We start from the raw sequence: 16,462 nt of genomic DNA, 5'->3' as shown, positions 1-16,462 counted from the left end.
TATTTATTTAATATAAAGCAACAAGGGGATAAAGGCAGCCATTTGTTTACGGTGATTTTTTGTGACACGAATGGAGGTCGAGGGCGCCGTAGAAAAAGATTTCTTTACAATTTAAAAACTAAACTCTTTTAGATTTAAAAACAGAATGAATTAAACATAGGTATAGCAAAAGTAAAAAGCAATTGAAATATTAAGTTCTCTCGGAATATTTTCAAATCCTAGACTTATTGCCGCCAAAAGTGTCGTCTGCAGATGGCAGATGTCAAAACAATTTGCCGCCTTTTTGAAATGTGAGGTTAGTTTCTATATATTATCTTAAGAAATGTAAAACGTATTATATTTTTCAGCTATTTTTTATAGTAAAATTATCATTATTAAAATGGACCAAAGTGAAAATAATCAAAAATCAGAAGATGATAATTATATAGGTAAAAAAATTGACACCTTTTAATACATTATTGAAATAAAATTGAAGTCAGCACAAAATGTTGCTGACATCACAAGTTTCTTTTACAATGCATTTTAATCATTTTAATAAGTAATTCATTGCCGAAGACAATAAATATTGAGAGAAATACAATAATCATGAATTTTTCAGAGGATAAGGAGGAAATTTCCCTATTATTACAAACAGTACCAGCTTTAAATGATTTATTTAATTTACATTGTAAAGTTGGCGAAGGTAGTTTTAGTTCAGTATTTTTGGCAACTCTCAAGTCTTCCAGGGATTCGAAAAAGTTTGCCATTAAACATTTAATACCTACGTGTCATCCTTCAAGAATTCAGCGTGAAATGAATTGTTTAAAAAAAATTGGGTAAGTGAAAATAATTTATAAAGTGGATTTTTTATCTTTATTTTTTATTTTAAGTTTTTTTTATTTCCTAGGGGGCAAGATCATGTAGCCGGATTGGAATTGTGTCTAAGACATGCAGGATCAGTAGTTCTAGTTATGCCTTTTATGAGACATGACCGATTTATGGTATATTTCTATTTATATATATTTTATTTAAACAGGGTGTCCAGCGATTCTTTAAAAAAAAATTCAAGGTTTTCAAGGTTCAAAATAATTTTTTTCAAGATCCATTTTTAAGGTACTAATTTCCAAAATATTTGTTATTTATAAACAATTTTATAATTTCTACATACAACAGTAATTCATAAATAACTTTAAATAAAATTTATTGATAAAATATTATAAATATAAAGAACATCGATTTATCTAAGAAACATCAATCAAAATTGTTTTTAAATAATTAAATTCTTTTGGGAATTTCTATTAAAATAATTGATATAGGTACATACAAATTATTGAATTAAGAAAAATTCTTGAAAATAATTGAAATTTCGAAATGAATTTTATTAAAATTTTCGAAAATAATTGAATTTTATTAATTTTGAAAATAATTGAATTACTGCGAAGAATTTAATGTCAAATTTTAAAACAATTGATTATTGCGAAAAAATGTATGCAAATTCTATTTTAAATAATTAAATTAATGTAAAAATTTTTTTCTTGAATAATAATTGAAATGATTTTTATTAAAATTTTTGAAAATATTTGAATTCTTGTGATGAATACTATTATTTATGAAAATAATAAAATTTTGCAATGAATTTTATTAAAATTCCTCAAAATAATTGAACTTTGTCAAAGATTATTGTTATTTATTTATAAAAATAATTGAAATTTTGACCACAATGTTTTTTAGATTTTTTTGAAAATAATTGAATTTCTGCGAAGAATTTAATTAATTTTTAAAATAATTTAATTCTTGTGATGAATAATTGTTGTTTATGAAAATAATTGTATTTTGCATTATATTTTATTAAAGTTCCTGAATATAATTGAATTACGGAGAAGAATTTTTATATTTATAATGATAATTGAAATATTGACAAGAATTCAATTTAAATCAAGGAAATAAATCTCATTTTTAAGAATTTTAAATTTTCAAGGTTTTGTCATAATATTCAAGGTGTTTTCAAGGTTTTCAAGGAGCAAAAAAAATTCAAGTACTTTTCAAGGTAGCTGGACACCCTGTTAAATTAAAATTTTTTCTTTTTACTAAAGAAAATAATTTTTTTCTTAGGATTACGTACAAGATATGACCGTGGAAGAGACAAAACATTATATGCGTGCCTTATTAACTGCCTTGCAAAGGGTGCATAAATTTCATATTATGCACAGAGATGTCAAACCAAATAATTTTTTATACGACCGTCCGAATAGAAGGTATTTTTTTTGTTTTCAAAATAATTTTTTTGAATAAAAATAAAAATTTATTGATGTATTAAACTACTTAGGTTAATTGAAATATATTCTTTTTTTACTTTGCAGATATCTTTTGGTTGATTTTGGATTAGCTGAAAATTACAAAAGAGATCTAAATAAAAGTAATATTAAACCGTTAACACCTCCTGTCGCTGATAGTACAAGAAAGAAAAGAGAAATTGAGGTAAAATTTCAGATAGAAAATAACACTTTTTCGAAAAGCATTGTTTTCTAAAAAGAAAATTGTTTTTATTTTGATAATTAAATGAATTAATATTTCAGGTGAATAAAAGTTCTCCAACGTCTCTTGGAAAGCTTGAAGAAAAGTGTTATTGCTTCGGTAAACCTAAAGTTTGCTCTCTTTGTTTGATAAGACCTGCACAAGTTGCACCTCGAGCTGGTACTCCAGGTTTTAGAGCACCAGAGGTTCTCTTAAAACATCCTGCTCAAACGCCAGGTTTAAATTATTCAATAAATTTTTTCTCTTTCATAATAATTACTCTCTAAAAAAATAAAATTAAATAAAATTCTTTTAATTTAAATTCAATTTTAATTCTAGCAATTGACATTTGGGCGAGTGGAGTTATTTTATTATCAATTCTCAGTGCAACACAACCATTTTTCCGTTCTCCAGATGACGGTACTGCTTTGGCAGAAATTATTACTATTTTTGGATCCGATAAAATTCATCTATGCGCACGAAAATTAGGTAAGTCCTTTTTAAAATTTATTTTCCAAAAAGCAATTAACTTTCTTTCTTTTTTGTTTTCCAAAAAGAAATTAAATTTCTTTTTTTTATTTCACAAAATTAATATGCATTTCATTTTTTTTCGTTAAATTAGGAAAAAAGATAACAATTCCTGAACAAATACCACCAGTTGATATCGTAAAACTTTGTCAAAAGTTACGAGACAGAGACAAAAATGTTAAAAATGATGAGGTATTTTATTTTGTTCGTTTTATTTACATTCTATTTACTTTTTTGCTTTCTTTCATTTCTATTTATTCAGTGCTTTTTATTTAATTTTATTTAAATCAACGTTATTTTATTAATTTTATTTTACCTATAATATATAATTTATCTAGAATTGATAGATGGGTCAAACCATTATATTTCGAATAAAGTCGTTGCGGTCTAATTTTAAAAAAAAATGATAATTTTAGAAATGAATCTGTATGATCTCTGGAGAACGAAATGAAAAGAATTATGTTAAAATATTAATTACTTTTCTTAAAATATGAGTGTATACTGGAGAAGGTGCGGAAAAATGGCATGTTTTTAGCAATTAGAAAATATTTTTAAAAATATAGAAAAATTCTTAAAAGTGCAAAAATTACTGACAATTTTCAAATCCATTTGTTTACAATCTTCAATTTTACAAAATTTCAATTATTCGTAAATTCTTCAATTAAATAAATATTAGAAAATAAAAACTTAAAATAATACCAAAAAAATTCAATTAAACTTTCTCAAAAAAATTAATTTCAAAATTCAATTATTTTTAAAAATTCACGCTATATTGCTTTTAATATTCAATTATTATATAAAATTTTAACTGCAATTCATTTTTAAATCAATTTTTATTAGAAAATTGTACTAGAATTCAATTATTTAAATACAAAAATAAATAATTTATTGAGTAATTGAATGCTTCTTAAAGTTCAATTCCCATAAAGAATTGTTATCAAGGAATTTTCAAATAATTGAATTCTATCAACGAATTTTAATAGAATTTTTAAGAATAATTACATTTTTCGAGAAATTCGATTAAAATTGTATTAAAAATAAATGAAATTCTGCAATGAGTTTTATTATTTGTAAAAATAATTAAATTCCTAAGAAGAATTTGATTACTTTTGAACAATATTTAATTTTTGCGAAGAATATTATTACTCTTGAAAATAATTGAATTTTTGCAATAATTTGAAACTTCTCCAAAATTAAATATTTTTTTCGTGTTTTTAACTAAACATCTTCTATAAATCTACTATTTTTAATAATTTTTGAAAAAGTTCTTTAAAAATTTTCAAATTCATTTGTTTACAATATTCAGTTTTACGAAATTTCAATTCTTCGTAAATTCTTCAATTAAATAAATATTATAAAATAAAACTTAAAATAATTTCAAAAAAAATCCGCAATTAAAGTTTCTTAAAAAAAAATTAATTCCACAGAATTATTAGTTAAAAATGTAAAAAATTCAAAATTTCCAAAATTTTAATCTGAAACCTTTTCAAAATTAAATTATTTCTAAAAATGTACCCTCTAATGCTTTTAAAATTCAATTGTAATCTAAAATTTTAACTGAAATCCATTTTTAAATCAATGTTTATGAGAAAATTCTACTAGAATTCAATTACTGAAATACAAAAATATCAATTTATTGAATAAATGCATGTTTCTTAAAATTGAATTCTCATAAAGAATTTTATCTATAAATTTTTAAATAGGAACTGAAACCTTTTAACGAATTTTAATAAAATTTGTAAGAATTTTTTCGAGGAATTCGATTAAAATTGTATTAAAAATTATTGAAATTCTGCATTGCATTGAGTTCTATTATTTTTTTTTTTTTTTTGCTTAGGGACTTTTGGGAAATCTGCCTACAGATACCTTGGATTCCGCACTCCAAGGTTATGTGGGGTTGGTAAAATGAAACAAAAGGAAATATTAAAAAAAAAAGATAAATAAATAAATGTTATAATAAATTTAATAAACTGGCGATCTACTACCAGCCCGACCCACTAAAACCTGTAACCCTTCTTCTGGAGCCCTTTACCCTCCCTCGGAACTGTCGTAAGACTTTAGCCTTCGAGGGTGGCGCTCCAACTCTGTCGCTAATGTCCTTAAAAGAATTTTATTATTTACGAAAATAATTAAATCCCCGTAAAAATTTTATTATTTATGAAAATAATTGAAGAACAATTTATAAAATAATTTGTAAATAATTGAATACCTGTAAAATTTTTATTATGTTTTGAAAATAATTAAAAGTTTGTGTAGAATTTTATTAAAATTTTTTTTAAATAATATTGAATTTTTTTTGAAAATTTAATGAAAATAGGTAGTAGATATTTAAAATCATTGAATTGAGGAAATTTTTTGAAAATAATTGAATTTTGGAGAAGAATTTAATTATTTCTAAAAATAATTGAATTTTTTATGAGAATTTGTAAAAATTTTGGAACATAATTGAATTTCTGCGAAGAATTTTATTACTTTTGAAAATAATTGAATTTCTGCAATCATTTGTAATTTCTCTAAAATTATCCAAATTATATCGTACAATTTACGAACTTTTCATCCTTTTTGAATCAAATTACGAACTTTACGGACCTTTTTTTTAAAAAAAAAACGGACTTTTACGGACTTCAAGCAAATATGAATCAATAATTCTTTTTGCACTTTTAAGAATTTTTCTATACTTTTTAAAATATTTTCTAATTGCTAAAAAAGTGCCTTTTTCCGCACCTTCTCCACTTTACACTCATATTTTAAGAAAAGTAATAAATAAATATTTTATTACGACTAATAAGAAATACAAAAGAAATGAATTACAAAACTAATAAATTAGAAATGTTTGAAAAACTTTACAATTTTATCAGAAATTAAAGAGAGTGTTATTAAATAAAATTTACGTTTAAAGGAGTCTTCAGGGAAAAGTTTTCCACTAGAAGGTTTTGACTTATTATCGAAACTAATGGAGGTGGACCATCGATTACGAATAACAGCAGCAGAAGCTCTCAAACATCCGTTTTTGAAATTATAACAGTCAATTATTTTCGAATACGAGGACCAAACAATAGAATGGTAAATATTGTTTCAGTTTTTTTGAATAATGTATATAAAAAGAATTAATGTTATTGTTGGTATAATAATTGTGTTGGCTGTGTTTTACACAATAAAAATATTTCTCACATTTGTCAGAATTTTTAAAAAACATTTTTAATTTTTGTAATATATTTAATTTTAATTTCTATAAAATTATCCATTATTTTTAATTACACTTTTAATATTTTTCCTATGGGGAAATGAATAATTTAAGTAACAGTCGATATAAATTTTAAGTACAAAACTTACGTATTTCAGCCATTGAAAATAACATTAAAATCTAAATACTTCACTCACAAAGGCACATTCGGTAGAGAGAGATTAACATTTCAGTCCACTGTATTTTCCATATCACTGGATTTTTCGATAACTTTCCATTTACTCGCCTCTTCGAGAGCTTCGGCGGCGATTTTTTGTATTTTCTTATCGACATCGTTGCTCTTCGTCAGAGCCATTAAAATCTCCATAATGTCAGTTTCAATAACTTTACTCGCCACTTCTTTCGTGCACTTAATCATATTGAGTACAATAACAATACCGCGATGCTGAACATCCATATTTGGATTCGCGAGTAGAAAACGAAGTACATCAAGCCAGCGTTGTACGTCAAATATTTTATAACAAGTTTTCTTACTGACCGAAGTGACAACTGCCAATGCACCCGCAGCTGCCATACTTGTGTCAACATCCTCCTCCTCACAGAGAATCGTCAGATATTTCACTCTATCATTTTCCTGTTCGAAAAATTGAATCGTCTCCTCGCACATCACCATATTTGTCATACACTGAGTGGCGGCTCTTCTCAACATGTCATGCTCCTCATACATGTAATTCTCAATCTTCTGCAGTCCACCCTCTTTCAGAATTCTCTTTCTCACCGCATCGTTAACACCAGCAATATTGCAAAGTGCCATCAGTGCTTCGAAATTCTCCAAAGCAGCACACTCGGGACTCAGGAGATTTATCAACGGAGTAATAACCTCAAACAATCGTTGTCCTGGGAAAGCGACTTCGGGATTTATGGTTATTCCCAAACGGGACAAGGCTTGTGAGGCCTGTTTCTTTCCCTTGTCAGTGCCCTCGAGTGCCAAGGGCAGGAGAACTTTCGCCCCACCTTGTTGCACGACAATGCCACGATTCTCCTGCTGACTGCAAATTCCATTGAAAACTCTCGATATCAATTCCTTGCAATTCTGACTGTCAGTCTTTGAGAGTGCAACCAGTGCAGTCGTGACACCGGCTTTCGCCAGAATACACAATCGTTTACGAACAAAATCCTCGTCATCGAATTCATGCTCCTGGGGAATGTGTTGTTTGGCAAACTTCGCGAGTTCCAACATTTCGGGAATTATTTCCTGCTTATCGTAGGCATTGCATAGATTCACGAGTGTCGTGACAACGCCGTAAACGACCGACTTGTCACCGGTTTTCGAGAGTTCGATCATTGCTTGTATCGCTTCCTTGTCGTCGATTAATTTCTCCTTGACCTCGGCGTCGAATGTGAGATACGAGAGACCCTCCACGGCCCATTTGCGCATATCCTTTTGTTTCTTGGGATTTATCAGGAAACGTCGACAAGCCTCGGCGAGTTTCAGTGTCGCGCCCTCGGCGAATGGACGGAATGTCGCGTCCGATCCACCCGAGGCGCCCAGTTTACAAAGACCGACGAGCGCACGAACACGAATTGAATCGTCTTTCGACTGATACAATTTCTTGAGAATATTCACTCCCTGGCTAATGATTGCCGTGGCTTTGTCTTTTTTCGATGCGCTCGCTATTATACACTCGCAAGCTACTTTCTGCTGGAGAACGTCGTCAGTGCCAGCCATCACTAAAATCATTTGCATTATTCCGTCCTTTGCCACGACACTGTTTCCGACGTCCAGTGGTCCTAGCAGGAGGGTCGTTATTGACACCACGACTCGTACCTGAAAAGAAATTATATTTCAAAGAATTTTATCAAAAAATTTAATAATAATAGAATTCCTTCAAATAATTTTATTATTTAGGAAAATAACTGAATTCTCGCAAAGAATTTTATTTCAATTTTTAAAAATCCTAATTAAATTCTTTTGAAGAATTTTTTTGAATTTTTTTTAAACTAATGGAGTTTCTTTAATAATTTTAATTGAAAATTTTGAAAGCAATTAAATTTTATGAAGAAGAATTTTAAAAAATTGGAAATATGGTAAAATTTTATATTTTAAATAATTTTATTTTTTTATCTTTAAAAATTATCTATAAATGTAATTGTATTTTTGAAAACAAATTATTTTATGAATAATTTTCAAAAATTATTCTATTTAAATAATTCAATTCTCGTCGTTGAATTCTGCTAGGAAATGATTTAAAAAAAATTAGAGTTAAAATTTTAAAAAATAATTGAGTATTTAAAGCGTTATATCAGCAATTTTAGAAATTAATTAAATTTTAAAAAGTTTTTGGGAAGCAAAAGTATAAAAATATTAAAATTTTTATTTAAAAAAATTATTAAATACATTAGGTATTTTTTTAAAAAATTCTTAAAGTTTTTCAATAATTTTATTCAAAAATTCTAAAAAAAATAATTTATTTAACAAAAAGTATTGAAGTTTTGAATAATTTAAGTCACAAATTCCAAAATATTGTTTCTTGAAAAAATGTAATTAAAATTTTTTAAAAATAATTGTATTTCCGGAAATAATTTTAATAAATTGAAAATTTTGTCAAATTTCATTGGAATAAATTTAATCAGGGTTGCTACAAAAATTTAATTTTCTTCTTCCCTGACTTTTCCCTGATTTCCAGACAAAATTTTGTCTTTTTCCCTGACCCCAAAGAATATTCTAATTCACTCTAAACATGATTAAATACTCAAAAAAAATGTTCTATTAGGTACATTTATTTAAGAATTTCTTTAATTGTAAAATTATTCGAAAATATCAATAACTTCAAATTCAAACATTTTGAAATTCAATAACTTGAAAGAATATGAATAGAATTATTATAAAACATGAAGAAATGGATCACTCCGAATCTTCAAATCGGAGTGATCCATTTCTTCCTTTTTTTAGTAATTAAAGATGACCGAGTAATAAAATCATTATTTTATATTATAATATAAGAATGTTCAATTCAATTATTATTTTCTAAAAATTTTTAATAAAATTCTACTTTAAATCAAGTTTTAATAATTTTTGAAATATACATTAAAAAATAAAAACATGAAATAATTTTAAAAAATTGCAATTAAGCTTTTTGAAAATAAAATTAGTTCCATAGAATTTTTAATTAAAAGTATAAAAAATTCAAATTTTCAAAGATTTTTATTTAAAACTTGATCAAAATTCAATTATTTCTAAAAATTGCAATTATTTATTTTTATTTATTTTAACTCCTCCAAAATTCAATTTTTATCTAAAACTTTAACTGAAATTCATTTATAAATAATCAATTATTATTAGAAAATTCTATGAGAATTCAATTATTTAAAAACAATCATAGATAATTTAGTGCATAATTAAATGTTTCTTACAAATTGAATTCTTATACATAATTCTATCAACAAATTTTTAAATAATTGAATTCTTTCGACGAATTTTAATAACATCTTTAAGAATAATTACTGTTTTCAAGGAATTTCATTGAAATTTTATTAAAAATAATTAAAATTCTGCAATGAGCTTTATTATTTATGAAAATAATTAAATTACTGCGAAGAAATTTTTAAAAAAATTCTAAATAATAATTGAATTCCTATGAAATTTTTATTATTTATGAAGATAATTGAATTAATTTTATTAAAATTTATTGTAAATAATTGCATTTTTTAAAAAAAAATTTTATTAAAATAGTAGATATTGAAAATCATTGAATTGGAGAACATTTTTGAAAAAAATTAAAAATTTTCCAATTTTGAAAATAAAACCTTTTTAAAATTCAATTATTTCTAAAAATTCAGGTTTAAGGCTGCGTCTACAATAGAAAAAAATAATGTGTAATTTGTAGTGTAATGTGTATTGTTTTTGGCATTGACAACTGTCAGGGGCAATTACACTATATATTACACAATTTCCTACACATTATTTTTTCTGTTGTAGACGCAGCCTAAATGTCTCTTAATATTCAATTATTATGTAAAATCTGAACTAAAAGTCATTTTTGAATCAATTTTTATTAAAAAATTCTACCAGATCATTCAATTATTTAAATACAAAAATAAATAATTTATTGAATAATTAAATGTTTCTTAAAATTGAATTCTTATACATAATTCTATCAACAAATTTTTAAATAATTCAATTCCTTTGACGAATTTAAATAACATTTTAAAAATGATTACAGTTTTTAAGGTATTCGATTGAAATTTTATTAAAAATCATTAAAATTCTCTAATGAATTTTATTATTTACGAAAATAATTAAATTATTGCGAAGAATTTTATAAAAAAAAGTTTCAAACAATTAGTTTAAAAAAAATGTATGAAAATTCTATTTTTAATAATTCAATTCCTTTGAAATTTTTATTTGCTTGAAAAATAATTGAATGTTCGTATTAAATATTGTCAACATTTTTGTTTAAAAATTCAATTCTTTTGGGGAACTTTATTAAAATAGTAGAATATTGAAAAATCATTGAATGAATGAAAAAATTTTTTAAATAATTGATATGTTGCCATGAATTTTATTTAAATTTTTCAGAATAATTGAATTTTATTACTTTTAAAAATAATTGAATTCTTATGACGAATACTATTATTTATGAAAGTAATTGAATTTTGCAATGAATTTTATCAAAATTCCTGAAAATAATTGAATTTTGTCGAAGAATTTTATTAATTTTGAAAATAATTGAATTCTTGTGATGAATAGGTATTGTTATTTATGAAAATAATTGAATTTTACAATTAATTTTGCTATTTACAAAGATAATTAAAATGTTGACGAGAATTTTTTAAACATTTTTTAATATAATTAAATTTCGAGAAAGAAGTTTAATATTTATTAAGATAATTGAATTCTTTTAAATAATTGCGTTAAAATTTTTAAAATTGAAACTAATTTCAACAAAGTTGAAATTAAAGTTTTTTAAAAAAAGACACAAAAATTCAGAATTTTCTTATTAATTCTAAAAATTTAATTTTTTCCAGAACTTTAATAAAAATCCCTGACTTTTCCCTGATTTTCCTGACCAATTCTACTTTTCCTGGCTTTTCTCTGGCTGACTTTCCTGATCTGTGGCAACCCTGTTAATATTTTAATGAATTTTATTTTTTCCTTTAAAAATTATTTTAAAATATAATCGTATTTTTGAAGAATTCTAATTTGAAAATTTGGAAAAAAATTTAAAATAAACTTATTACCAGGATGGTTCCGGTGGTACTTGAGTACGACTGCAAAGTTCAATTATTTAATCAAAAATATCTTTCATTCAAGATACTGTTAGAAATATCTTGTCGATTTCTATTACGAGTTGTTCAAATAATTAAATTTAAAGAAAAACTGTTAGAAAAATTATGTTTTTTAAAAAATGAAGAATTTTCATTAAATTTCAAAAAGCAAATCTTTTTAAAGGAAAAACGGAATATTAAATATCTAAATTTTAAACTAATCGAACTAATACCGGAATTCCGGTGCTTTGTATTACCTTTGACTCAATATCCGGAGTCAAGAGTTTGTCCTTGATAAATTCGTCGATAGCGTCCATGAATTTTGCCTTCGCCGCGTCGTAATACATATTTTCGTAGATTCTTGCCAGACAAACGCTTGTGACAGTTCTCGTCGAGTCGGTAATCTCCATCGCTGACTCGTATTTATATTCCGTAAGTTCACTGGCAACTTCCATTAATCGTTGAACACCTCTGATGTCAACCAATTGTTCTGCCCAATTTAGCGCCGTGTAGTGTATATTTCGAATTAGTAGTTCGATAATTGCGTCCCGGGCAATACCAGAAAGTATACGACTCGTTGTACTGAATACCAAACACGACAAAATAGTGTCAATTTCCTTCTTGTATTTCTCACAAAGCTCGTTATTCGGTTTTGAATCCGGTTTATTACTCAGTCCACTGTACGAGTTCAAAATTGTCTGTAAAAAATTATAACAAATCAGGGCGGCCACAAAAATTGAATTTTATTTTTATCCTCACTTTTCCCTCATTCCCAGAGAGATTTTTCACATTTTCCCTGACGAAAAATATTTTAGAAAAAGATTTTATTTCACTCTAAAAATATAATAATAAATACATTTATTTTCGAATATTTTTAAATGGTAAATTATTCAAAACATCATTAAATTTTTTTTACTCTAACTCTTCTAAAATTATTTTCAACATTTCTTTTCTAGAATTATTAAGTAAAATTCATCAATTACTTTTAAAAATTTTTGAAAAAGTTCCTTGTGATTTCAACTTCCAGCAGCACATTGAATTTACAATTTAGTTACATAAAATTTTGACAGACTGAACATTTTTCAATTAAATACATATATATTTAAAAATCCAGTAATTTAAAAAAAAATGAATAAAAATTTTTCAAAAACTAACTTTTTCAGAATTTTTAAATAAATTATTCAAAATTAAAATTTTCTGAAATTTTAATTTAAAATATTTGAAATGTTTTATCAATTATGTTTCATCAGAATATTGATGAAAATTGTAAATAAAAATCTTTTATAATTCAATTATTTTTGTAATTTTTAAGAAAAGTTAATTAAAATACGAATTTTTTAAAATTTTAATTTGAAATATTTTTGAATTCAATTATTTATAAAAATGATAAACGCAATTCTTATAAAAGTCAATTAATAATGCAATTTTCAAGTAAAATTATAATTGAAATACAAATTCAATTATTTATCAAAATTTTAAGCGAAAATATTTCTGAAATTCAATTATTTTTGTAATTTTTAATTAAAATTATATATTTTTGAAAATTTTAATTTAAAACATTTCGAGATTCAATTATTTATAAAAATTGTAAATGCAAATCTTCTAATATTCAAATATTTATGTATTCTTTTAAGAAAAATGATTAAAAATACGAATTTTCTTAAATTTCAATTTGAAACATTTTTGGATTCAATTATTTATAAAAATTGCAAATGCAAATATTTCTAAAATTCAATATTATTTGTTAATTTTTAAGTAAAATTATATTTGAAATGCAAATTTTCAAAAAATTCAATTTAAAATCTTTTGAAATTCAATTATTTTTGAAATTCTTAAGTAAAATTATTTAAAATACAAATTTTTGAAAATATCAATTTGAAACACTTTAAATTTATTATTATTCCTTTTTTGTAACTTTTTTATAATTTTGATTCTATAAAATAACTTAATTCTTGCATAGAATTTTTGAAAATTTAAAAAAAAATTCAATTGTTTTGAACAATTTTGAAGGAAATTTTTGAAAATAATTAAATTCTTTCGAGGAATTGAATTATAATTGTATTGACAATAATCGAATTCTTACAAAAAAAGTTTATTACAATTTTTGAAAGTAATTGAAAATTCCTCCGAAGAATGTTATTATTAATGAAAATAATTCAATTCCTTTGGAGAATTTGATTTTTTATGAAAATAATTAAATTTTGCGAATAATTTATTAAAATTAAAAAAAAATTGAATTCTTTCTAGAAATTTTATTATAATTGAATTCCTACATAGACTTTTATTATGTAGGATTTATAAAATTAATTGACTTCTTGCAAATTCGATTTCGACGAATTTAATTAAAATTGTAATGAATATATTTTAATTTTTATATTGAATTTTAATACAATTTGATAATAGTAATTTAAATGTTTCGAGAAATTTTAATATTTAAAATAATTGAATTTCTGCGGAGAAATTTATGAAAATTTATGAAAATAATCGAATTCGTGCAAAGATTTTTATTACAATTTTTGAAAATAGATTAATTGTTTTAAAGAATTTTATGAAAGTAGCATTTACTGGTTATTTCTAAAAAGTGTAGTAGAAGAAGAAGAAGAAGAAGCATTTATAAAAATAGAAATATTTTGAGTTTAGTTACAGTTGCAGAAAAATTAGAAAACGTTTCTTTACCTGCATACAATATTGTGATGCATTGACACGCTCTTCATTTTTGCTGTTAACAATCTCTAAAAACCAAGGCACTCCAACTTCTTTTATAAGACTGTCTGTTCGTACTGCATTATCCTTGCAAAGTTCGGCAACAATTCGAATCGCAGCAATTGCAATATCGTCGTTTTTATCAACTTTCAAGAGTTTGATTATTTTTGTAATAATATTCTCGGCGAACATTATTTCAGCACCGGCCTTCTCCCTCGAGAGTACCAGCAAATTATTCATCGCCGTTTCCCTCTTCTCTCTATCCGATTGTAAATTAAACGCCAATTCGAACATTTGAGAAACCTGAAAGGAATTTTTTTCTAGAAAATTACTACAATCACTCCAATATCTTAATATTTTACAATAATTGAAAATGATAAAATCATCAATTATTAACTATAATAATCCTATAATTCATTCTTTCATTCTGTCCACACCTGAAGTTAGTTTTTGTGTATTCTTTTGTTTTTTTTTCTTTAAAAAAATTTTGTTTTGACAAATCGAAAATATGCAGGTATTTTTTCATGATGCATAATAAAATAATATTAGAAATTAGAAAATTTAAAAAAAAAAATGATGATTAACAAATGAAAAATTTACCCATTCTTTTTATCATAACAAATTTCGTTTGACTGATTTAAATTATGCAAATTTTTCTCTTGTTTATTTATAAAAAATAGAAAATTTGTTAAAAAATTATGATTAAGAAATAGTAAATAAATACACATTTTATGCATAATTTTTATTTCTCAATAATAATATTATTCACAAACTCATTCTTTTATATTGGGAAAAAAAACATTACATATTCCCGTTTCTTAATATTTTTGTAGAAAATTTTCAATTTTCATAAGGGAATAATTTACATTATTTCAATTTTTTAATTACAATTATTGTTTTAATAAAATTCATTAGTCTTTTTTTTAAATAAACGAAACAAATGTTTATAAATTCTATTTGTCAATTACAAATTTTCATTGAAAATAAAATTTTTTGAATTTTTAGAAAATAAAGGAAAAAAATTTACTCAAAAAAAATGTTCAGTTACATTTTTACGAACTTTGGGGAAAAATTTTGTTATTTACAAAGATAATTTGGATTTTGACGAGAATTTTTTTTTAAATTTTAAACATAATTGAGTTTTATGAGAAGAATTTGATTACTTTTGAAAATAATTGAATTTCTGCAATAAATTATTTGCAATTTCTCCAATATTGAATTATTTTAATGTTTTCAATAAAAATTTGAATTTAAAATTTTTAAATTCAATTATTTTTAAAATTGATAATTTTATTTAAAAAATGAAGTAAATAGTTAGCCGCGAATTGTTGCTAGTCTATATTATATTGCTTTATTACCTTAGTGCTGACACGGGAATTCTGTTTGCTTCTTTCCTGAACAATTTCGTGAAGACGGGCGATAATCGGTTGTATTGCTTTATTACCAGGATCGACATTAATTATGTATCGAGCATCACGATAAGCTTCTTCGTACTTCTCCAAAGCGTCGAAAGCCTGACATCGACGAAACAGAGCCTTTGGATCGTTGGGAGAAATTTTCAGAGCATCATCGCAATCCTTAATTGCCTTCTCGTAATTTAATTGTTTCAGATGAACTGCAGCTCGATTTTTCAAATATACTGCCTTATCGAAATTATCATCCACCGACAATTTTATTGCATTCGTATAAAAACAGAGTGCCTCCTGCCAATTGCCTCTATTAAATTCCGTATTGCCCTTTTCCTTCCATTCCTGCGATGTCAATTCTTCCTTAGTCATTATTTCTTTCGTTTCTTTCTCAAATTAACTCAACACTTGTGAAAAACACCTAAAATAAACAAATATAAAATGTTAATTTAATTATCAAAGAAAGCTATAGAGAATCAATATAAAATTGAGGTTAAACCTTTCAACTGGTTCAAAAATATCTAATTTTTTTCCTTTTTTTTATATATAAGAGCTAAACTTTTTTCTTTTATAGTTAAATTTATTTTATATATTATTTTATAGTTGTAAAAATAGTAGTTGCACTGGTGACTAGATAAAAAGTACTGAGAACTCCCACACGGTTCGGATGCATTTAAAATGGATGTAGAATTATCTCGATGCTACTGGAACATCAACAGAAGGGAACAGAAGACTGGGTTTATTTTAAACTTATTTGGATCGAAGCCCAAATTAAATCACAAAACGTAACATGTGTGATGTGTTTTAAAAATAGGTCGTATGCCTTTTTGTGGACGATCCGGTTTTTTACAGAGCTTGCAGAGTGTCAAAGTTAGGTTAG

At 24.7% G+C, this 16,462-nt stretch overlaps 2 protein-coding genes across 3 annotated transcripts; one reads left to right on the top strand and one right to left on the bottom strand.

The window, feature by feature from the left end:
- The first annotated feature begins 267 nt into the window (after window positions 1-267).
- On the top strand, window positions 268-15,751 carry LOC122497946 (cell division cycle 7-related protein kinase-like). 2 transcript variants are annotated; one of them, XM_043605379.1, is made up of 10 exons: window positions 268-428; window positions 599-815; window positions 887-980; window positions 2,092-2,234; window positions 2,340-2,457; window positions 2,556-2,730; window positions 2,833-2,982; window positions 3,116-3,213; window positions 5,921-6,084; window positions 15,624-15,751. In XM_043605379.1, exons 1-9 carry the CDS (start codon window positions 380-382, stop codon window positions 6,041-6,043), a joined length of 1,167 nt encoding a protein of 388 aa, XP_043461314.1. In that variant the 5' UTR covers window positions 268-379; the 3' UTR covers window positions 6,044-6,084; window positions 15,624-15,751. The 2 variants fall into 2 exon arrangements, with proteins under 2 accessions (XP_043461314.1, XP_043461313.1); XM_043605378.1 differs by lacking the exon at window positions 15,624-15,751 and having other exon boundaries at window positions 5,921-6,193.
- Window positions 6,202-16,454, bottom strand: LOC122497944 (protein unc-45 homolog B). The gene is made up of 5 exons (XM_043605374.1): window positions 16,082-16,454; window positions 15,535-16,003; window positions 14,150-14,479; window positions 11,731-12,171; window positions 6,202-8,033 (listed from the first exon to the last, which is right to left on the bottom strand). Exons 2-5 carry the CDS (start codon window positions 15,952-15,954, stop codon window positions 6,435-6,437), a joined length of 2,790 nt encoding a protein of 929 aa, XP_043461309.1. The 5' UTR covers window positions 15,955-16,003; window positions 16,082-16,454; the 3' UTR covers window positions 6,202-6,434.
- Window positions 16,455-16,462: the final 8 nt, after the last annotated feature.

The sequence above is a fragment of the Leptopilina heterotoma genome, unplaced genomic scaffold, assembly GCF_015476425.1.
Source record: "Leptopilina heterotoma isolate Lh14 unplaced genomic scaffold, ASM1547642v1 Lhet_14, whole genome shotgun sequence".
Classification (NCBI taxonomy): domain Eukaryota; kingdom Metazoa; phylum Arthropoda; class Insecta; order Hymenoptera; family Figitidae; genus Leptopilina; species Leptopilina heterotoma.
Note: the sequence above shows the minus strand (reverse complement) of the source record. Positions and strands in the feature narration are given on the sequence as shown.